The following is a 22,750-nucleotide window of genomic DNA, read 5'->3' as shown; positions in this document are numbered from 1 at the left end:
CATCGGTGACGTTCGGGGGAAAAAACAGCCCTGGAAAAGGCGGCTTTCACGTAATCCTGGGTGAAGGCTGGCTTTCTGCTGCAGGCTGGAAAGCCCTCCTCTCGCTCGCGGGCGGGAGCGCTCCTCGCCCTCCCGAGAGGCACTGGATGAGGAGGAGGTTTCCGCTAGGAATAATGTGGGTGCTCGGCGGGTGTCTCTGCAGCTCTCGAGTGCGTCAACCATTAGGGGGGAGAAAAATAAAAGAAAGAAAAAAAAGCAGCAAGCAGATAAATCCCTGCCCTAAGGAGCTTTTGGATGGTTTCAGATCAGTTGCCGCCAGGCGAAGCCGGGAAGTGCCTGGCTCCTGGGCCCACACCGCGGGTCACGGCCCTGCCGGCAGGTACCAGCTGCCCCGCTGCCACCCGCTCTGCGCCGAGAGAGGGGCACGGGGATCAAACCGGCGTCCTGGCCCCCAGCCCAGCACAGGCACTTTGAGCGGAGGTGAAGGGGACTCAGCGTGCGACCCGCAGCCGCGCGGCAGAGCTTATTTTGGGCGCTTTCACGTCACTGCCGAGCGCACGGCTCGAGGTCCAGCGCATGCCGGCTTGCAAGATGCTCAAACGAAGCACAGCGGAGACCAAACTGCGCACGAATAATGCGGCGTTTTCCGAAGACTTCAGTCCCCGGGATTTCTCCATCGGATCCCGACGCTGCAGGTCTCCGCGAGTCAGACCCCAGCATCCATTTGAGCAGAGGAGAGAGGAGCCCGCTCCTCATAGAGGCGGGGAGGAAGGAGGGAAGCGCTCCCCGACCCCGGCCAGCCCCACGGCAGAGGGGAGAGATGTTCGGGGCAGCACGGCCAAACACCTCGCTGAACGACACGGCGGGGAGGAGAAGGAAAACCAAAGGGTTTCGCACATTTTGCATCATCTCCAGCAGCCCTGCAGCCTCCTGCTTCTCCCCCCAGCATCCCACCGCACGCCGTCCACAGCCCCACGCCCTGGAAAAGGGGCTCTCCCGCCTCCCCGGAGCAGAGAGCCGCAATACAGAGGGGGAAACTGAGGCAGGGGACGAGGGAGGCATCGGTCTGCTTACAGCCATCAGAGTGCACGCTCAGAACCTCCCCAAGACCTCCTGCATCCCGCGAGATGAGGCTCCCCCAGGAAGAAAAAGGGGGTACTTTGCAGGGGCGGTCAGGCCAGATAGAAGAGGAGCCTCACGGGGAGGGGACTCCATCCCAGGATGGCCACGGACGCCAGCGACTGCCGCCCAGCAGAGACGCTGCACTGCTGGGGAGCGGAGCAGAGCACCCTCCCCATCTCACCCCGCGGCCACCTCCCCACCGCACGTCCCCACGGTCACCTGCGTGCTGTCCCCCTCCAGCCGGGGGGGTCGAATGCTGGACAGGTGAATGGTTTTGTGGTCCCCAGAGTTCAGTTTCACCACGATGGCATCCGCGTTCAGCACCTGCATCACCTGGGGAGGGAGAGAGGCCGAGGTGAACACCATGCCTGCCGGCAGTGTGGCACCCAGGCGGCACGAGCCCCAGAGCCAGCCACCGCTGCGACACTGCCCAGGCTCTGGCACGGACCCTGACCCACCCCGGCTCCGGCCGCCGGCACAGGGTGAGCAGCTCCAAGCCCATCCCGGGTGCCCGGTGGGTCACTGGAGCGAATGCGGCTCGCCGGCGCGTCCGTGATCCTGCTCTCCGAGCCCGAGGAGCTCAGCGCTCGTCAGAGCCCTGCAAGGTCCCCGAACGGTGATGCCGTGGCACGCCAGCACATCGCCAGCCGTGTGCCATCCTGTGCCAGAGCTCAGCCCCCCAGGGTTTCACTCCAGAAACAAAACCGGAGAGGGGACTGGACCACAGGCATCGATACCGGACGATGGATGGGCGCACGTAGAGGAGGGAGCGAGCACAGCCCGCAGCAGAGACTCTTCCACCCCACGATCATACAACAGCGCGTCCTGGCTGGTGGTTCTCCACGCACCCGGGGAGCAAATTAATTAAAAAAACTGGTGGCAAAGGCAGGCAGGGCTGTGCAGGCAGGCAGAGGACAGCAGGGCTCGGGGCACGCTGTTTTAATCTTCTCAGTTTTCATTAAATGCTGCTCTCCAGCCCGGACCGAGCAGCAGCAGGCAGAGCAGGACAAGGCACCCGGGTATTCCCGCTGGCGGGGCACGTGCCTTCCCCTGCCCGCTCCCAGCACAAACCCAGTCCCCCCAGTCACACCAGGGCAAAAGATTCCTGTTGTTGCTCATCCACGACGAGCCCGGGGAGTGCAGCCCCACGCATCCCCCCAGAGCCGAGCCAGAGCTCGGGGGGAAGCGGAGGGAGGAGGGCACAGGCTTGTCCCCCTCGCAGCACTTTTTGCCCCAGCAAGCACATCAGTCCCTCAAAACGTGCTTAGCCAAAGGGATAACAGGATTATAGGAATTAAAATTAAAGCAGACACCGAGGATTGCTGGGGCTCTTCTCGGCACAGCAAACCCCCCCAGGGGACGTCCCTACCCAGGGACTCTGCCTCTCCCGGGACCCAGATCCCTTGTTTTTCATAGGCAGAACTGAGCCCAGAGCAGTTTGCATGCTAAGTGGAGTAATCAAATCTCATGCTTCAGGGCATCCTCACCGCTGGAGGGGTCAGGACGGGACCCCACGTTGGGTTTCTATCCCTTCCCTCGCACAGAACACTTCAAAAAAGCAAGACGCGAAGATAAGATACTGCAGCCAGGGGAGCTGCAGGTCAGATCCAGGGGCAAATCCTGCGGTACGTGACACATCCATCCCCCCGCTCCGCACTTCCATGTCGGAGCTGCGGTCAGATCTCATTTGTTCTCTGGCAAGAGGCGGCAGCAGGGCAGGTTCCCAAGAGCTCCCGGCACCCCGGCCTCCGGCGCAGCCCGGGTTACATGCAGGAGCTGACGACTGGCACCGGGGACTCGCCGAGCCCCTCCGGCCCCGAGCATCCCCTTCCTGGCAGGAATTAACTTGCAGGGCCCTTCGCCAGGCTGAGCCGGCCGCGATGGGTCTCTGCAGGGGCACGGGACGCCGCAGGACACGGCACCTGGGGCACGCAGGGGCTGCAAGTCCCAGGCAGGACAGGGCAGGGTGGCAGCAGGAGCCGAGGGCGATCCCCGGGTGCCCACCCCTCCTCGGGCACCCACTCCCCTCCTCCAGGCAGGAGCTGCAGCCCCAGCTCAGCAGCATCGCCCCACGCAGGGAAGCGGCAGCATCCACTTTGCAGCCCCCTCCCCAGGGACCCCGCGGGCAGGAGGGGGGCACGGTGACAGAGGTGACAGCAGCAGCAAAGCCAGAGACAGCACAGCCTCAGAGGCTGTGCCGTTCTTCTTGCTAACAATTTCTCAGCTTGCTCTGGCCAGCTTCCTTTATCCAATATTTATTGTGGCTTCACCTGCCTCAGAAAGGCGCTTTGATAAACGGATTGAAAGGATTTTCTTTTTTTTTTTCTTTTAAATCTCTGCAGCTGCTCCTTGCAGAGCCTGCATCCTCTGGTGCCACTTCCCTAAAAACCCCTTGGGACACATGGGGACACAGCCTTCACCCCCCGCCGAGGCTCCTCCAGCCGGGGTGCACGGAGGGGAGGGCTGGGTGATGGTCTTGCGGGCAGATGGGCTCCAGCGACCCACAGCCGAGCCCCGGCCAGGCTTGCCCCCCTCACCCCCACCACTGCTCCCCCGGGGCAAGAAGGTCAGAGCAGCGCCTCGTAAATATTTTTTCATGCGAGTTTTTCTCACTGAGAGCATTGATCCCAACAAGGTTTCCAATTTTCCACCCCAGGGCTTTGCTCGCCCTGCGTGCCTGCCCCTGCCACCGGCTTCGCCCCAGCAGCTCCCCTGGGTGCTCACGGGGCCGAGGACCCCCGTGCCTGGAGACCATGGGCCCATTCCCCAGCTGCCACCGTGCCCCACAGCTCCCCAGGGCAGCCGGCTCCTGCCTGCTGCGCTCCCTGCCCGGGGTAACGAGGGCAGCTCGTTAGATCTTCCGGGAGAGGGCTCAGGGACAGGCTGAGCACGGGGAGCATCGCTGAAGCCGGGAGCGACCTCCTGCACCTTGACCTGGCGTGACAGGGATAGTGGCACTTTGGGAGCCGGTGCCCAGCACGGAGAGAGGGGCCAGTGCTGCCCTCCAAAGAGAAAACTGCTTTTTGAGGGGTTTTGGCAGGGTCTGGCACTCAGCTCAGCAGGAGAGCAGTTCCCGGGCTGGCTTTGGCAGATGCCACTGAGATCTGAGATGATTTGGCCACGATGAAGGCTCCAAGCATTTTGCAAAGGGGGAAAAAAACACACACACACACACAAAAAGACAGAGGCACAGCTCATCCACAACAGCCTCCTCCAGCCTGCAAAGCGCTGGAGCCGGTGCGTGGCAGGAGGCGATGCACAGCCCAGCCAGCGAGCCTGGATGCGGCCGAGGGGCTGCCCAGAGCACCCCCCCAACCCCGAGGGCCTGATCCTGCCCCGCAGCAGGGAGATGGGAGGACACAGCCTCGCACGGCCCTCTGAGCTCCACGTACAAAGCTGTATTATAAACAGCTTTTGGCAGAGGATAGCTTTCAGCGCAATGTATTCAGCTCTAAGCAGCACTGTCCCAAATTCCTGGGTGCTCTAAGACAAGCTGACGTAGGGAATTCAGGAGAAAGCCTCCAGCCTCTTCACATTTTTATTCCACCGCTTTTCTTCTTGCCACTCACAGGCATCAAATCCACAATCGAGGCCAAACCTTAATTTCTCCCCAAACCAACCCCTCCGCTCAAAGCACTGGCAGCTGACCGCAACGGCAGTGGGATGCAAAATTAGCCGGAGCCGATTTACCGCGGTTGCTCAACGGTGCAAAGACAGGTTGGGATCTTCCTCCTCCTCCTCCTCCTCCCCCCACCGCCCCCTGGCAGCTCCTACGTCAGCTCTGCCGCTGCAAACGAGCACCTTGGCATTCTGCCGAGCACAGAGGCGGCTTCGGCACCGGAGCAATCGCTGCCTGCCCCTTGCCTGCCTGCCCGCTGCCTGCAGGTGCCCAGATCCATCTGCAGGGTGCTGGGAGGAGGGGGGGGGGGGCTCACGGGGCCCCTCGGGGAGGCCGGGCACGTGCCCAGCTCTGGGTTCAGCTCTGGCCCTCCGAGGCGTGCGGGCATTTGTCCTGATTTTCCCTGTCGCTTACAATTCCCAGGAAGGGAAAAGACAAAAAATTGACACTGCAAAACCGACAGCGCCCAGGGGGGCTTCGGCTGACAGCTCCCTAAATGCTGATTTGCACGGGCCTGCATAAAGAGCAGGTTTTAACCAAAGGCGGAGAAATTCTGTGTTTTCTCCCCAGGAAGCAGGACAGCACCGTGGTGTTCACTGCGTTTGGGGGCTCTTACTTCAGATCCAGAGCAGCCAAACCACGGCAGAGCGGAGCCCAGGCTGCAGCGAGCCGGGGGGCAAGTGTTCCCAGCCGGGGGGGACCCCAGCAGAGGGAGGGGCTGTGCCCGGATCCAGAGGGCCATCCTGCACGCTCGTCCCCGGGACCCTAAGCGGGATGCAGCCTGCACATCGGGGTCCCCTCTGCCCCACGGCACCGGGGGTGGACGGCTACCCCATGGCAATGCCCAGCACAAGGGCTGGAGACGCTGCTGAGCCCCAAACCTGCCGCAGCCACCTTTGCTGCCGTGCCGGGGGGCTCGGGACGAGAGACCTGCCTGCCGCAGCTCTCTGCCAGCGTCCCAGCCTGCACACGAGCTATTCAACAAAATAACGGGCATCTTCGAAATGCCAGGAGCGTCCACCCGCCCCCTCCACCAGCCCTCTGCAAGCTGCTGAGCAAAGCATGACTAACGGCCCCCGTGCCGGCTCCTGGCGCGGGCTCCGGCGGCAGTCTCTGCCAGCGGCAGGATGGTGCTTCCGAGCGTGCCAGCGCCTTCGCACGGCCATCCCCGTGCCCGCAGGGGCATCTGCCCAGGTGTTATTCCTCACCGCAACAGCAGCGCCTTGGGTGGGGACCAAACACGGTCCTTCTCCCCAAGGACGGGCTCTCACCTCTGGCCTTCTCAGATACCCTCTGGGCTTGGCATTCGGGCACGTTCATGCACCCCTCAAAGAGGAAAAGCCCAGCAAACCCTTCACCACCTGGGAAAGCTGGTGGGAACTTTTTGGGGACCTCCGCTGCCACCAGCCGTATCTGAGCTGACAAACAGGCAGTTGCAGAGAAGGGCACGATCTCGGAGTTAACGCACGAGCCAGCGCCTGCCCAGCCTCATCCCACGGGCCAGGAGCTGCCGCGCAGATCCCAGCGACAGCACCGCACGGATGAGCTAATTAAGCCGGATGCATCACGCGGCTCAGACCAGACCGGCCGCAAGAGCTCCCGGCTTTGCCCTGCCCGGCAGCTCCAGAGCTCCCCCGGCCAGCACCCAGCCAGGCATGCTCTGCCCCAGGTCCCGCTGCTGCGGCCCCCGTCTCCCCCGCAGCCGGCAGCACCGGGGCAGCCAGCGGCCCCCGAGGCGTGCAGGGAAGGAGCAGCCAGGCTCCCTCCCGTGCCCGCAAGGCAGGGATGTCCGGGCACGACCCTGGCAGGGACGGAGCAGCTGGAAGGATGCTCCGGGGCAGGATCCAACCCGGGCACGGGAGGAGCGCAGGGGTTAAGCTGACTTTCCAAGAAATCCGGCTGCTGCGCGTTTCCCAGGGTTTCCACCCGAACCGAAGCCCCCAGCGAGCCAGCAGCACCATCTAGCGGGCTGCTCCCCCCCCCCCCCCCAAGCGGTGCCCGGACCCCCGCAGCCCACCGCTGCTGCCCACCACCGTGCTCCCGGCCAGCGCTGCCCAGGCGAGCTGCTCCTCTGCAGGGATGCCCACCCGGGGCAGGGGCAGTGCCAGGTCAGCCCCACGCAGCTTCCCTCGCGTCCTCCCTTTTGCATGGGCTACGCTCTCCGAATCGTGCCAGGGCGGGGGTAGGCACGGTTTCCATCTGGCAGGAACAGGGGCACCGCTGCGGTGGGGCACCCCTGGAGCTGCTCTCACACGCGTGGGGCTAGCGAGGCCCCGGAGCTGGGCCAGCCGCGGCAGGGAGATGCCGACCACGGGCTCTGCCCCACGGCTGCACACCAGCAACCCCCAGGATCGGGGCAGGGGCTGCCACGGAGCTGCGCCCGACACCGCGCCGGAAATGCGGGCAGGAGAGGGAAGGAAAACTGCACCGAGCCCAAACGGCCCTCGGCAGGCAGGAGAGCAGCAGGCAGGGTGAGAGCATCTCCGCAGCACCCGGCCAGCTGGAGCGAGGCCCCAGGGCACCCACCGGCCCTTCCCCACACGCCGTGGACCCTTCCCCTCCCCTCCGCTTTGCCTTCCCACCCCAGGCCTGCCCGAGATGCCAGCGTGCGCCTGCGCGGTCGTGCATGGTGGCGGGGACGTAGCAGAGGCAAAACCCTTTGGGGTTTGTCCAAGCACATACGGAGGCCAGCAAGGGCAGCCGGGCACCCTGCCCTCCGCCCCCTGCCCCTTCCTTTGCTCTGCCAGCCACTCACCTTGGCTACAAACTGCTTGTCCTTCTGATCCAGGTTTGCTGTGGGGGCCACGTAGTCCCTCCAGATCCTCAGCTTGCGCTCCTTGGCAAACCTGGCGAGGGGGACAGACGTGATGCCCGGGCAGGAAACCCCAGCAGGGTCGGACGTGCCGTATGTTAAATCATCCAGCAAAGCCCCGGCAGAGGCAGTGGGGCTGGTGCAGACTTGCAAGGAGAGATTGCAGCTACCTCCCACCCAGGAGAGCACTGGGGGTGCCCCACATGTGGATGGGGAGATGGGGCTGGAGTCACCCCGGGCACCCCACGGGTGCTGGAAGCGTGCCCACCCCAGCACCCAGACCTGCGGCTCCCGGCGTCGGACTCACCTTTCGGCCGCACGCAGCTTGTCAGCGCCGCGGGTGTAGACAGCGATGGACCAGTCCACACAGCGGGCAAAGCCCTCCTTCAGCAAGAGCTCGGTGATGTTCCCGTTCTGCGGAGAAGGGGACGAGGCGCGCGCTTCAGCTGCGGGGGACGCGGCATCGGCATCCACCCCTGCGCCCCAGGAGAGCTGGCCTGTCCCTGTCCCTGCCCTGCTGCGAGGGGGGACCTCACTCGCCCTGCTCAGCCCCTTGGATGTCACAGGTCCCCAAAGAGCCCTGCAAGGCCTGGCCACAGCGCCGTGTGCCCCCAGGGCTATCGGAGACCACCCCAGCGATACCCACAGGGCTCTGCTCTCCTCGTGGGCTGCTCAGATGGACCATGGTCTCCAACATCCACCAGTAAAGAGCCCACGACTCCCAGCTGCCCCAAGCCCCCACCAGAGGCACCTGGACCTTGCAACCACCTTTAGCATCTCCAGCAAGTGACGACCAACAGTCCGACAGCCCGCCAGGACCCTCTCCCACCCCTACTTGCCGGGTGCAGGATGGTGCCCAGGATGTTCTGGTTGTGGCAGCTCTCCAGGACAATCTGCACGTCCCTCTGCAGCAGCCGTGACTCCGTGAAGAACTTCGCTTCAGCCGCAAACGGCTCGGGGACTTCGGGGGCGTCCGCCTCCCGCTTGAACGTGGGGCACTGCAGCAGAGGGGGGATGATCAGGGCACGGGCTGGCCCCTAAAACCTTGGCAAGGGGGTGGGAAACCTCCCTGGGGAGGAAGGCTGCACCTAGCCCCTGGGCTCCAGCTGTAGCTTCCGGGAGAGACAGACTGGGGGGCTGCACCTACCGATGCTTTCGTGCCATTTTGCACTGATGCAGCCCTTTACCCGCCCCAGCAAACACTGCCGGGAGCAAATCCGGGTACGGGGACCAACTCCCAGGGTAGTCCTGCCTAGGGCGGATCCACCCTGGGTCAGATGGGCAAGGGAAAAAAAAATAAAAAAAATGCTCTGGTGCTCCAGCAAGGGCACCGTGAGAGGGAGCCGAGACAGGAGGCTCCCAGCCCCGCTGGGGTAGCCCCCAGCCCAAGAGCCACCCTCCATGTCAGCCCCCTGCCACACTGGGTGGCCGAGCTCTCCAGCCCACGCGCCAGCAGCCACCCCGATGCCAGCAGAGCGGGGACGACCACTCCCCCGGCAAGCAGGGGATCCTGGCAGGGTGTCTGACAGCCCGCAGCTCGGGCTGCTGCCGGGCCTGGCAGCACAGAGCTGGTACCCACCTAACCCAAAACCTGTTCCCATGCCCGCGGCAACACCCCGCACCGGCACGCACACAACCACAGGCTGCGACCAGCCTGTTACTGGAAGGTGCACACATGCAGGATGACAACAAGGCAGCTGTACCCTGGCCTCCATCCCTCCCTGCCCCGGTCCCGCGAGCCCAGCAGCCGGGGCAGCAGGCAGGTACCGGTGCAACCCCCGCACGCTCGCACCAGTGCCAAAAGGCACCGAGGAGGATGCACAATGAATGACGGTGCAAATTCAAGAGGGAACTTGCTGCAAAGAGGACTGCTGAGCATGCCTGCCGGGGCCAGCAGCTGAGCCTCACCTTGATCCCCGAGAGCATGACGGTGACCAGGTAGTAATCGGGGAGGAGGAGGGCTCTCACCACGCTGCCATCCCGGACGTGCTCTATGATGGCTGCGGAGCAAAAGCAGAGAGGTTGGTCCTGCTGTGGAGGGGCTCGGCGGAAGCCGCGGACCTGGAGCCAGCCCTCCTCCTTCCTCCGCAGAGAGAGGGTGCCAGGAACGGCACCCAAGCAGCGCGGCGCAGGCAGTCGGCCCCTAAGGCCAGGTACAGGCAGGTGGCAGAGGACGGAGGGCAGGGGCGACCCCAGTGCCCAGCAGCGAGGGCCAGAGTCGGTGCCACCTTACCGTTGACCGGCTTCTGGTGCATGGAGTCCACGAAGTGCCGGGGGTTTTCAATCGTGTACTTGAGATCCCGGACGGTGTGGGAGCCTGTCCCCTCACTCCACATCCCCTTCTTGGCACTCTTGGCTTGCTCCTCCAGCTCCGCCAGCCTGCTCTGCTCGGGGCTGCAAGGACAGGACGAGACGGGGTGAGGCCAGGTCTGGGGCAGGCAGGACGCTGCCAGTTCCTGCATGTTTTATCACCGGGAACATCCATCTTCCAGGCACTTTCCTGGATGCTTTAGCAATTTGACCGCTCACATCTAGAAAAAGCACCACCTGGGTGAGCTGGTGAGCAATGCTTCGTGCTGCCGACAGCATCACACAGTCAAAGGAAGTTTCTCCGGCACCATGGCACAGAGGCTGCACCGTCGACATCTGAATACCCACCGCTGGAAGCCCCACCTCGGACAAACCGGGGAGGTTTAGGCCATGCAACCCTTTCAGAGGCTGCTTGGTACCCTGCGATGGAAAGGCAGCCCCGGGGAGACGGGGCAGCGGCAGCCCCAACTCCCGGTGCGGCAGAGCACGCTTTGGGAGAGGAGGGACGGCACGCCCAGGTACGCAGCCCACGTGCCGTACCAAACCACAGATCGTCCCCGGTCCTGCACACACAGGCAGCTGCCTAAGGCAGAGCACAGCAGCAGCCCCCTCCCAACGCCGATGGCCAACCCCGCCACGCGCCGTCCTAACCCGTTAAACAAATTCGGTCTTATTTGTGTTTTAGCATTCTTCAACTCAGGGCAAAGCTGCAACCTGAGGAATCCCGCGTTCACCACAGAAGCACCCGACCTGAGCAGCTGACGAGCGAGTGGCTGAGAGTCACCTCATGCACCCGTTAATTAATGCACCCTTTGAATTAGGAGAGCAAACGCAGAGCAGCGACGCGCTCCAGGTGATATTTAATCGCAGGAAGCTCAATCCTGTGCTAACTGCGCTGCACCAGCCCAGTCGCGCTGGTGATGGAGCTCGTGGCAGCGGCATCGCCCAGCCTGGTGGGCTGCACGTCCTGCTCCCGCACCATCATCGTCAGCCTTCACCAAGCATGCTGCCCGCTGGCTGCCCTCGCAGGAGGAGGTTGAAGGACCAGAACAGCAGACCCTCGTGAGCCCGAAGCCACCAAAAGGTCCCCGTGGGGCTGCCCAGGTCCCCCCAGCAGAAGCAGCGGACAACAGCACCCAACCTGCACCCCGATTTCCTTCCCTCTGGCACAACAGGCCAGTCCAAAAGTGCCTGAAAAGTCTCTGGCAGCAAATGCATGGGGGACCTCGGTCCCCTCTCCAGCCGGTCCCCGAGCAGCAGGCGTGGGGCTGCTCTGCTCTCCTTAGCTGAACCACCACGCAACCGTCCTCCGATGGGATCAGCAGCGCGGCCACAGCCGAGGTGCTCCTGCGGCAGGGAAGGCTGGCTGGAAAGCAGGGACGAGCGCAGAGGAACCAAGTCAGATCCGAGGTCCTGCCCGGCCCATCACCCTGGCTTCCAGGCGCCTGGGGGGAGCAGCAGCCCCGGTGGTCTCCGACGGCCGTCCCCACACCGTGCGAGCACAGCTTCCCACGGGCATCACATGGCCACTAGCCACGAGCGGTGGCAGCCGACACGGCCCAGCTGCTTGCGACCAGCCCCTGCTTGGGCTCACGGGCCCCCTTCGGCACAAGCCACCGCAGGGCCCCCGGGGACATTTCCAATGGGAAGCAGGAGAAAGTCAGCGCAAAAACGCCAGTGGGCTGGCAGGCGGAGGCTTTCCTCCCTCACTCCACCTCTGCAGCTCAAGAGCGATGCAGGAGGTGCAGAACCAGGACAGGGAGGCAAGAGCCGGCTCCGGCTGAACCCCACTCATCCTACGAACGCTGCCGGTCCTTGCCAGGCTCCACCACCGGTGCTGCACCCGCTCTCCTGGCAGCTCCTCACCCCTGGCACCAGCAGCCCCGCAGAGCCTGGCGGCTTCCGCAGCCCCTCCGGCATGGGCGCAGTGGCTTTTGTGCCTCTCCCAGGCATCACCGCCCTGCGGTGGTCCCCGACCGTGCCAAAGCAGAGCCATTGAACACCAGGCCAGCCAACAGCACCAGGCAGGGAGCACGTTCCCCAAGGGCTTGGGACGGGGACTGCGTTCTCAGGCAGGCAGCGAGCAGGACCCACTGGCGCTCAAGGCTTCAGCACTGGCAAGCCCAGGCATAAAATAACCTATCCACACCCTTGGCAATGCACGCTCTATTTACTCCACATACCTGTTTACAGGCTGCACGACCAAAAACACTGGGTGGAAAGCATCCAAGTGTGCCAGGAACAGTTTTAGGAAGCGACACGGGCAAGCTTCCAGCCCAGCAGGCGCGGGGATGGAAATAGCGTCTGACCGGTATTTATAGCAGTGCCACAGAAACAACTCGCACCCCTGGAACACGATAGCTGGGACCCGGGGCTGTGCGGGGGGATGCCGGCACACCGCAGCCGAGACCAGGCTTCTCCCTTGCTCCGGGGCCGCGGCTAAGCATCACCATCGGCTCCAGTCTGCCACCCGGACGTAGGACGAGGGGCAGGAACATCACCTCTCTAGCATGAATTAAAGCACCTCAACTCTCCGCCAGGCGTTGTTATCCAGTGATCAAGAGCTTCAGAAGATTTTCTGCTCTTCAGCCCAGGGCCACAGCTCTGGTGCTTCAGCATCCATGCCAAGGAGACACGCGGCTCCCCCTCCACACCCCTCACCACCCCAACCCTAAAAACGAGGGGTCACCATGCTGGGATACCGATGCCTGTGAAACCCAGGCACCGCAGAGAGCCCTGGAGCAGGGGCACGTGCCCAGCCAAAGCCGAGGAACGCAACAGCTCTGCGTCCGGATAAATAACGGCAGAGAATCGGTGCGGCCACGCAGGACGGGCTCACCGGGGCAGCGCAGGAACGCAGCCGCATACGTACTTGTTGGCTCGGATCCCTTCCCGGCGGGAGGCCAGCCCTTCGGCCACGAGGGACTCGGCAATGTTCTCGCCGCTCGTGTCTGCGGAGAGAGGAGAAGAGGAGTCAGTGAGACGAGTCACCAGCGCACGGGGTGGCCCAGAGGCACACAGATCTCGGTCCTGGAAAGCACTCCCAAGATGATTCCAGCTAGCAAGTGCCAGAGCAACCCAGGAGCAAAAGGCTCCCGTCACCAGCCCAGCGTCCCAGCAGCACATGGCCATCACGATGCATCGAGCGGAGCAGCCCAGGGCTCTCCTGGGGACACCATTTCCCCCAGACCAGGGCTAAGCAAGCGGGAAGGTGGCACATTGCTCTGATGCACTACTGCGCCGCAAGGCTTGCTGTCACCCAGGGCCATCTCTGTGGGAAGGGGACGTCCTCAGCACCCAGGGGAGACAGGCAATGCCCTCCCAGCACCAAAGGGGCTCTCCGGATTTCCAACGAAGGCTGCAGTACCAGCACGACCTGCGACGGCCATCTCTGCACAAAGCATCCTTCCTCTGCAGAAACACGGGGGGGGTTGATGGCTACCGGGAGCCAGAGCCCCCGGGGAGGCAGGGGACAAACGCCAGGGTCCAGGGGGGATCCCAGGCCAGGGAGAGCAGACACACAGGAGGATTTGGGCAGAATCCCCTGGGAGAAACCCTCGGCTGCCCACGCAGAAGGGAGGGCACAGGGCTGCATGGCCCCACGCAGCAGCGTGGATGGCCAGGAAGGGGCCCGAACCCCCACCCTTCCCCAGCACCTCCGCTCCGGCTCGGCCACCAGCAGCGAGCGATGGCAAGCCCCCACCCCTCCAAAGCCCAGAGCCGCAGACAGCTGCTGCATCACTGCCGGGGAAGCTGTCGCAGCGTTTCCATATTAATAGTATTTAAACCTTGACAAACTTCATCAGGAAACATTTTATGCTTCGTTTCTCACCTCCGCTGTGTGACAGGCTGGGATTTAACAATACGGATGACACCTACGCGGGAGGCACGGCATAAAAGTCCTTAATGTGGCAGACAAGAAGGCTGCAGATGACTGAAAGGGAGCACTTTACTGATCGCGGTGTCACCGAACAACAAAACCTCTTTCAAGGTTTATTTGTTGCAGACTGCGTTGTCAGGACCTGCCAGGATTCCTGCTGAAGCACGGCCCGCAGGGTGGGAAAGCGGAGAGCAGCAGCTCTCCAAAACTACGATCCCCCACTCTGCAGGAGGGGATCCCCATCCCAACGGGCTTCCCAGTCCCCCAACCCACAAGCAAACTGGAAGCTCAGGAATGAGCATGGAGGTAACTTCAATATCCAGTTATTCGTGGTATTGGGGTACAGGCTCATCCTGGCAGATCGTAGGGCCCCGTTCCCCTTTCTCGCAGCCTGGGGACCGTGGGGGTCTCACGTTCCCATGCTGGAGGGGGACCCCCATAGGGACATAGGAGATGCTGGCTGGAGCGCACCGGGATGCAGCGGCGATGGGAAGCCAGCCCTGGGTCACCCTCGCAGCAGCTACAAGGTGCTGGTGGAAAGAGGGTCCAGGCAGGGCTATTGCCCACCACGGGCCATGCTGGCCCTGGCCACATCCAGCTGAGCCTGAAAACCTCCGAGGACAGAGCTCCAGCCTCCCTGCGGAGCTGCACGGCTGCGAACGCACCCGCTGATCCTCTGCAGCAGGGAACCAGGAGCCAGCAGTGATGCTGGGCTTTCCGGCCATGCAGCAGAGCTGATGGCTGGCAATCCTCGTCCTGCCCAGCCACAGACACCGGCAACTCCTGCCCCAGACCCAGAGAGAGCCTCTCCCCCAAATCGTGGGGCACCTCCTTTCTCCCTGGGCAAAACCCCGCTTGCTCCATTTGTGCCACGCTGCCTTGGGACAAACCCTGTCTGCGGCAGCAAGTAAGTCCCGGTCATTTGCTGCTCGAGCCAACCTCCCGCTTCCACTGCAGGAAAGGTCCCGAGCACCACAGGGACGTCGGGATGTGCACGTGGAGACAAGGATGCCTCACGGCACCCACTCACCCTCCCCAGTCTGGCCCCGCACGGCTGAGCCCCAGGCAGCAGAGTCCGCAGGGACACGGGGCCGAGAGCACCTGACACCCCAGTCTGTACCGGAGCTACCCCAGGGGACGCACCCCCAAAACTCAGCAGCCCCTGAGCTGCTTTACAGCCCCTTCCACACGCCTGGTCCTTCCCTTCTTCCCCCAACTTCAACGAGTTACGCCGCTGAGCTTCCCATGGGAGACGCTGCCAGGGAGCTCTGGCTGAGCCCGACCCACACCCTGGTTGTATCCCAAATATCCCAGTCGTGGGGCTGTCCTGGCTCCGCACCGACCCTCCGCTGAGCGCAGAGGCGCGTGGTTCACCCGGTGCATCTCCTGCCCCTGTGCCGAGCCAGTGCACCCATCTGCCCCGGTAACCCTGAGCCGGGCGGCACTGGAGGACAAGCTGGGTCCCGGTGAGCACTCGCTTCCCAGGAGCCCACCCACGTCAAGCAGATCTCGTCCCCCTTCTTGAAACCCGAGGGCACGGGAAGTCCAAGCAGGAGCTAAGCCCAGCAGAGCAGAGCGGTGCAGCCCAGAAGCCGGCAGCAGGACACGGTCACCTCTAAGCCACTTTCTCTCTCCATTACTCTCACCAGACCAGGCAACGGCTGAGGGCTAAACCACAGGGAGCAAGAGCCCAAAAACTCATCCACCAGCATGGCTGGACCCAAAATCGGCCAGGGCTGTTGGCAGAGGGGACACAGCACCCAGCAGAGTGCAGTCTGGCATCGTGCTCACCATGAGAAGGGACTTAACCGGAGCCAAAGTCCACCTGCACCAGCACCGAAAAGGCCACCCTGCCCCAAGCTGCTCTGAGCCAGGGAGAGTGCTGCCTGCAGGCACCGCGCAGCATTTGGGCTGGGCAGCTAGGCCAGGCTTCGCTCCCGATGCTCCGCCGCATCCTCAGGGGCCACAGGTAAGCCTTTTGGGCGATTTCCATCGGCCAGAGACGAGCGCAAGATTTATACCGACAAAAAGGATGGCAAGGGAAAACCTATGGGAATTCACCTAGCGCCGTGGCTTGCATCCACACACTGCGGTGCATCAACCAGCGGCTGCAGCTCCAGAGAGCGTGGCCGTGCTCCGGCTCTGCACAGCCCCGCAGGCAGCCGGGACTGCCGCTGGGCATCGCTCCCCTCTAAACAGCTGGAGCTCCACCGAAAAAGCGGGCGTGCATCCTTCTGCTGCCTACACCGCATCCCAAACCACCCTCCTCCGGCACGCTGCGGCTGCCCGCTCCCTACCAGCCCTTTAGGTGCCTGACGGACCCCTTTACACTCACCTTTGCCTAAGTACACCATCCCGTACTCCCGGCCCTGCGGGGTCTTGTACTCCACGGTAAAGCAGACCTCCTTCCCAATGAGCTTCTTCCGCAGGAACTCACGAGCCGGGAACCCCCAGGGCTGGAGGGAAAGAAGTCGACGTGAGCCGATGGGTCAAAAGCAGGAGGAGAAGCCCAGAGCCTCCCCACCCCGGGGGACTCGCGCTCTCCTCCTGTGCTGCGTTAGCCCAGGACCACGCTGGAGGCTGTTTGCAGCCCACGAGCTTGCAGAGGAATCGACCCTGCTACTCTGCAGGAGAAACACCCCCTCTCTCCCTCTCCATCCCCCCCAAAGGGGCCAAGGTTGGTTTTCCAGCCGGCCTCGTGCTCCCCGAGCAGAGCCAGACCCAGCCGGACGAGCCCAGGAAAGCTCCGGGGACAGAGGGAGCAGGGCTGGAGCTACGGCAACGCAGGGGGCTCCTCCGGCTCCTGCCCAAGGCTGCGCAGGTGCCTGTGGCAAAGGAGCAGAGCGGGACCAGCGCGGCGGCGGTGCCTGGCCGGGAGAAGCGGGCTCTCGCATCCCCCCCGGCACCTCCCTGCACCGCGGCACAAATGCACCGGAGCCCCGGCGAGCTCAGCCCCACTCCACCGCAGCGGGTGGGTGGGGAACACGGTCCGGAGGAGAGAACATGACGTGCTCATAAACAATTAGCAAACCTGACAGGCATAATTTTTTAAAAGAGTGACATTTAAAGGCTGAAGCAGTGTTTAGAAGACAAACTCCCCAGGGAGAGCAATTAGCCGCCAGCGCTCTGCACCACCCCCGGGGCTGGGAGGATGGGTGGCCGGGGCTGGGCTCCCTCTGACACAAACCCACCGCTCCCAATCACCGCGCCGCTGCCGGTACAGGCAGCCCTGCCTGCACCCAAGCTGCCAAAGCAACACCCCCGTTGCCTCCCGGGGAAGGCAAAGCCCTGCAGAAGAAGCTTGGAGGCATCACCGGCTTCCCCCGGTCCCGCAGACCTTGCCCAGCCATGCCTGGTCCTCGCTAGCAGACAATGCCTGCCCCGTCCTGGGCACGCGTGCGACCATAGCAGGGCGAGGAAGGAGAAATCCGCCCCAAAATCCACACTGGGGGGGTGGAACAGGGAAAGGATCTCTTAAAGGATGATTGAAGGGACTGTTTCATCCTGCAGCGACAGCAGCCCGCGTGCCCCGAGCTGGGCGAAGAGGGAGCTGCCTGCGCCCCACGGGACAGCAGCAGCAGGCCTGGGAATGGGCAACGCCTCTTGCAACGGCCGAGCCGAGGGTGCTGCGGTCTGCAGGGCTGGGGCAGCAGCCTGGAGGCACCCCGTCCAGCTCAGCCCGCGACCCTCGGGCCAGGGGGGCCGCACGGCACTGCTCACAGGAGGCACCCACCTCATCCGGGGTGTCCTTGGCATCCGGCTGGCCCGCGGCGGCACGGCGGGCGAGGTTCCCGGCACGGATGTTGCTGAGGTTGATCTGGCGCTCGGGGGGTGGCCCGCCTCGGGGCTGCCCACGGACGATGATGGCGCAGCCCGACAGCACCTGCGGGGAGGCAGAGGGGTTACAGGGGGTCCCCGGCCCCGGCAGCCGCTCGGTGGCAGGTGGCAAAGGAGAGCAGCCAGGAGGCTGGGGAGGCAAGAGGTGATGGAGCTGAGCACGCAGGCGAGGTGACGCTGTGAGGACAGACAGACTTCCAGGGATGGATCCTGCCCCAGGCAGGGCATGGGAAATGTGGCACCACAGGGCACAACTTCTCATGGGTCCGGCAAAGCGAGGAGTTGCCCCAGGTTTCCTGCTCGGAGATGCAGGATGGAGCCAAGCTCCGCACCCTGCACCTTCCCGGCAGTACCTGTCCCATCCCCTCCTTCAGAGCGCAGCACAACCACACGCAGGGCGATCTCAGCGTGGTGGATAACACGAAGGACTCGGCAGATCAGGATTTTACTCCCAGTGCTGACCCAATGAGCCCAGCCGGGCCATCGCCCCTGCTGCTTTGGCTGCTCCGAGCCAGGAGCACGGCTCCGCTGGGCAGTCCCACCCCATCCCACCCACCTCCCAGGGCTCTGGCAGCCCCATCGCTCCCCGCTGCCGCAGGGGGACCCCCGTGTTCGGGAGGGCACCGTGCCCACAGCACCCCAAGGGGCTCCGCGCGGCTGCCGGCACGGCACAGGAGGACGCAGGCAGGTAAAAGCTGGCACCAGCACTGCGCCGGGGAAGCCCCCCAGGACAGGGCGCGCAGAGGGGGAACGCGCCCGCAGCGGCCGGCCCAGGAGGACGCTGTTCTCGGCACAAGGGCTTTAACCACCTGGGCTGCGCAGCACAGCCTCGGCGAGGCTTACAGGAGCATTGAGTGAGGAGCAGATGCTTTTACCTACCGTGATGTTAAGACCTTTACTGGGGGATCTGACCCACTGGGAGCGAACGGGCCGCGGGCACTGGCGATGGGCTGGCCGCACCCTGTGCCCATGGCCGGTAACCTCAGCCAAGTGACTGCGTTGAGGTCAGACAAATAAACCCGTATGGGGAAAACGGCTGGGAGAATCCCCCAAAACCACAGAGAGCCAAACTGGACCTCTCCTCCTTGCACCCAACTCGATTACGGTAACCGGCATCATCCTGCCCTGCAAAAACCCCAAGCCACCAAGCTGGGCCCCAGGCCAGGCAGAGCAAGCGTGCCGGGGATCACCCTGTTCCCGTTTGAATCGGCACTGGCTCCCCGCACGCAGGAGCGATGCTGCTGAAGCGCTCGCAAAAAACCTCCGGGTTGGATTTCAGCACGTGCCCTGGCTTGCTGCCCGCCCGAAATCCCCCACCGATACTCACAGCGCATCCCAAAGCCAGAGGACTCTGTCACAGCCAGCCCAACCCAGCGCCAGGGACACCAGCTCGCACCGAGCTTCACCGAAACAAGCCCTGCCGCACCAATCCAAGGGTCTGGTCGCACCACAGCGTCACGCTTGCTGCCCCATGCCGCCTCTTGTGCGCCCGGGCCCACGGCAGACAGCCGTGCTGCGTGAGCTGCTGGGAATCGAGCTTCAAATTAAGCCTGAGCCGCACACAGAGCGATCCCCCGGCAAAGGCTCAGTGCTCGATACTTAAGGACTTAGAGGTTTCATCGCTGTAATTAACCTTAATCTTTAATTTATAGGGCATGGGGAAACAAGTCAGATGCTGTAACTGTTTCATCCAATTACCAACACAAACCCTGGATCCCAGGAAGGGGACGGGTTCATTCCCAGACTCTGTGGGTGCATGCAGCGTTTCGGGGTGGGCACGCAGCCAGTCCCCCCCCCACCGTGTGCCTGTCCGCAGAGCGCCCGTGCCACCTGCCCACCGCTCCCCAGTCGGGGAACCACACGCACCTTTATGGGCAGCAGCTTCTGGCCAGGCTCAGGCAGCGATGGGACCGGGACACTGTCCCAGCATCCGGGCTTCACCCTCCCAAAGGCAGCCCGGGCCCCCGCCTGCCAGCCCAAGCCGTGCCCTCCCGCCCTGCACAGCAGAAGTCAGCCCAGGCAGCCCATCCGCCCTGCCTCGTGCTCCGGCCAGCGGAACCCAGGCTTAAACCGGGCTGCAAAAGCTGTTGCAGGAGTTAGCACAGGCTCAGAGCTGAGCGCGTGATGGATGTGCCATGGCCGGGGCACGGTGGGTCGGACAGAGCCGGCTCCTGCGGCAGAGGCGTCCCCCGAGCGCAGGAGGGGACGGCACCGGGGTCCCGCCAGCAGGGCTGTGGGCCAGACAGTCACATCCAGAGCCGCAACTGCAGGGCACAAAGGGTTAACAACCATCGCAGGAACGGGAAGGAAGGTGATGAAAAGCGAAGGCAGGGTCCCAAGGCACTGGCAAGGAGAAGGGCGGCCAGGGACTCGGCTCTCTGTTTACCTGGAGACTCACCAACGCGGGGCCCCAGCTCAGCTCCAAGCCGGATGTCGCCGTGCTGCTGGCCAGGGCCGTGCCACGCTGTGCCGCGCTCCTTCCAGCCCAGCCACCGACACCGCAGAGAGGAGCCGGACCCCAGCGCGCCCGGCTGCCCTGAGCCCAGCCATATCTTCCCCCCGGGACTCCGCGTGCTCCCCCAGCTCCTCAAGCACCCCAAAGGGAAGGAGCCTGTTGCCGCCCCATCCCACCCCGCGGGGCAGAGCCCCAGCCCGGCTCCTGGTGCCTCTTCCAGCCGGGGGGCACCCGGGGGCTGCAGGGCCCGACCCCCATCGCCTCCCTGCTCCTGCTCTTCCCCCCCATCCCGCTCACTGCACCAGGACCAGCCCCCTCCCCGCTCCCAAACTTTGCAGCCCCGCCGCCCGCCCGCTGCGATTTTGGGGGAAATCGTGCATCAGGAAGGTACAAAAAAAATCCCCAAAACTTTCAAGTTCAAAAAGTTGTGATGGGAACCGCAGCGGAGCACACAGCCAGCACCGCTCCAGCTGGCCTCGGCAGCTCCTGGCTCCGCGGCACCACGAAGCAGAGCAGCGACTGCAGGGAGCTGGGGACCCCCACCTCTCCAGGGAGCCCCCTGGGCAGGGATTTTGGTCCTGGAAAGGGAAGGGGGACCATGGGGCACGCCCCAGGGGGGACGTCCCGTGCAGCAGCCGGGGTGCCCGGCCAGCACCCACCCCCCAGGCACGGGGCACCGGGGCAGCATGTGGCCCCCAGGAGCCGTTGCCCACCGTGCACGGCCGCTTCTCAGCCAGCAGACATCAACCGTCCTGCCCAAAATTGTGCTGCGGATCTGCATCCCCTCGGACAGAGCCAGGCCGACACGAGCGGCCGGGCGAGGTTTTTCCTCAGCATCCCAAAACGTTGGGCACAAGACAGCACGGGGCGGCAGGAACGGTTCCTCACACCACCGGTGAGCTAAAGCACAGGGAAGGCAGCGTCCCCAAACCTCCAGCATCCCCAAACCTCCAGCAGCACCAGCCCTGTCCCCACCGCTGCCGCAGGCTCCGGGGCGAAGTGACGCCCCGAGCGAAGGTCTCGTTCCGAAGGCAGTGGTGGGGTTCGCAGCCAGTGCTGACGCCTGCCCAAGGGGGTCACCTGCAACCTCGAGGGAAAAAAAAACTGTATTTGGGCACGACAAAAACCTGCGTTTGGGCAAGGGGACGACAACGCAGGCACTGGGCACTGCAAGGCACCTTTAGCGGCCAACGGGCTCAAAGATGGGAGCTGGGACTGTGCTGGCGCACGAGCCCGACTCAACGCAGACACGTGGAGAACAGGGTCAGATCCCGGCTCCCGCAAGCGGCACGGCCGGCGAGAGGAGCCGCAGCCTGTGGCCAAATCCTCAGCGGGGCAGGGGGGACACGGCAGGTAACAGGGAGGGACAGAAAAGGCACCAGGAGGGAACATGGGGACCTCGACACGGTGCCAGGGCCCGATCCCAGCGGCAGCTACCGTACCCCGACCTTTGCTCTCCAGGTCTCCGCTACCGGCACACGTGGGGACCCAATCCGGAGGGGCGCAGGGACCCCGTCCCACCGCTCCTTCCCACGGGGACACTGCCGGCACGGGAAGACGAGGAGGGAGAGGAGCAGGTAGGGCACCCCGAGGAATGTCCCAGTCCGCGGTGTCCCCATGGGATGTCCCCGCCGTGAGCTCCCGCGGTGCTGCGGGGACTTTGGGGCCAGTAGCAGAGCCGCACCGCCGCTGGGCAGAGCGGGACCCCCGGCCCCGGGGAGAGCGCTCCCGGGCCAGCCCCGGCACGGGCAGGGGGGCCCGAAAGTTTCTTCTGCCCCTTCCCGGCAGCCGGGGCGGCGCGGCCATGCAGCCCCCGGGGCAGCCTTGCCCCCGGCCCCAGGACGGGGCGAGGAGCCCTGAGCACAGCCCCCTCCGGCACCCCCCGCCTGGGGGGACGCCCGGGGTGCAGCGAGGGGTCCCCGGGCTGCCAGGGAGGGGGCAGCACCTGCTGCGGAGCCGCACCGGGGCTGCGGGGCCGGGGCGGCTGGAAGCCGCGGACAGCGCATGGGGCCCCGGGCACGGGGAAGGGGCCCGGGTGCGGCGGAAGGCGCGGGGTGCGGGGGAGGCGGGGGCCCGGGGGCAGAGCGCGAGGCTGCGGGAGGGGAGGCGGGGAGCGGAGGGGGCCCGGGCACCGGAGGGGGCTGCGTGGGGGGCGGAGACCGCCGTTACCAGAACGGGAGGCAGGGAGCGGCGGGAGGTCCCGGAGGGGGCTGCGGGAGGCGGGGGGGCCCGGAGGGGGCTGCGGCCCCGGGCCGGGCCGGGCCGGCGGGGGCACGAGGCGGCGGGCGGAGCGGAGCGGAGGGAGGCCCGCGGGGAGCGGCGGGCGGGCGGGCAGAGCCCTTACCATCTTGACGATGCCGCGCTGGACGGCGAGGGGCGGCGCGGAGCCGCCCTGCCCGGGGGCGGCCGCGGAGGCCATGGCGGGGCGGGGGCGGCGGACGGGGCGAGCGCGGACGGAGCGGACGGGGCCCGGCGCGAGCGCGGAAGGGAGCCGCGGGGCGGGGCGGCGGGGGGCGGGGCCCGGCCGGGGGGGGGAGGCGGGGCCTCCCCGCCCCGCCGCCCGGCTAACGGCCAACGGGAGGCCGGCCCCGCCGCCCGCTCCGCCCCGCCCCCCCGCGCCCCGGCCAATGGCGGCGCGCGGCGCCGCAGCGCCGGCCCGAGAGGCCGCTGCGGGGGTGACGTCACGGGCGGCTCCGCCCCGCGGCGGGGGGCGGG

General features: G+C 65.0%; 1 protein-coding gene across 2 annotated transcripts in view; it reads right to left on the bottom strand.

Moving 5' to 3' along the window:
* SND1 (staphylococcal nuclease and tudor domain containing 1) overlaps positions 1-22,542 on the bottom strand; it is a 140,839-nt gene extending 118,297 nt beyond the window's left edge. The window contains exons 1-10 of one of the 2 annotated variants that reach the window (XM_072856487.1): positions 22,380-22,542; positions 17,477-17,626; positions 16,079-16,199; positions 12,736-12,814; positions 9,787-9,947; positions 9,462-9,553; positions 8,393-8,551; positions 7,861-7,967; positions 7,497-7,587; positions 1,342-1,455 (exon numbers count right to left, since the gene is read on the bottom strand). In XM_072856487.1, coding sequence (XP_072712588.1) covers positions 1,342-1,455; positions 7,497-7,587; positions 7,861-7,967; positions 8,393-8,551; positions 9,462-9,553; positions 9,787-9,947; positions 12,736-12,814; positions 16,079-16,199; positions 17,477-17,626; positions 22,380-22,454 — 1,149 coding nt within the window. In that variant the 5' untranslated portion in view covers positions 22,455-22,542. The remainder of the gene's footprint in view (positions 1-1,341; positions 1,456-7,496; positions 7,588-7,860; positions 7,968-8,392; positions 8,552-9,461; positions 9,554-9,786; positions 9,948-12,735; positions 12,815-16,078; positions 16,200-17,476; positions 17,627-22,379) is intronic. The other variant, XM_072856477.1, reaches the window with a different exon arrangement.
* Between the last annotated feature and the right edge of the window lie 208 nt (positions 22,543-22,750).

Source organism: Ciconia boyciana, chromosome 1 (genome assembly GCF_034638445.1).
Source record: "Ciconia boyciana chromosome 1, ASM3463844v1, whole genome shotgun sequence".
NCBI lineage: Eukaryota > Metazoa > Chordata > Aves > Ciconiiformes > Ciconiidae > Ciconia > Ciconia boyciana.
Note: the sequence above shows the minus strand (reverse complement) of the source record. Positions and strands in the feature narration are given on the sequence as shown.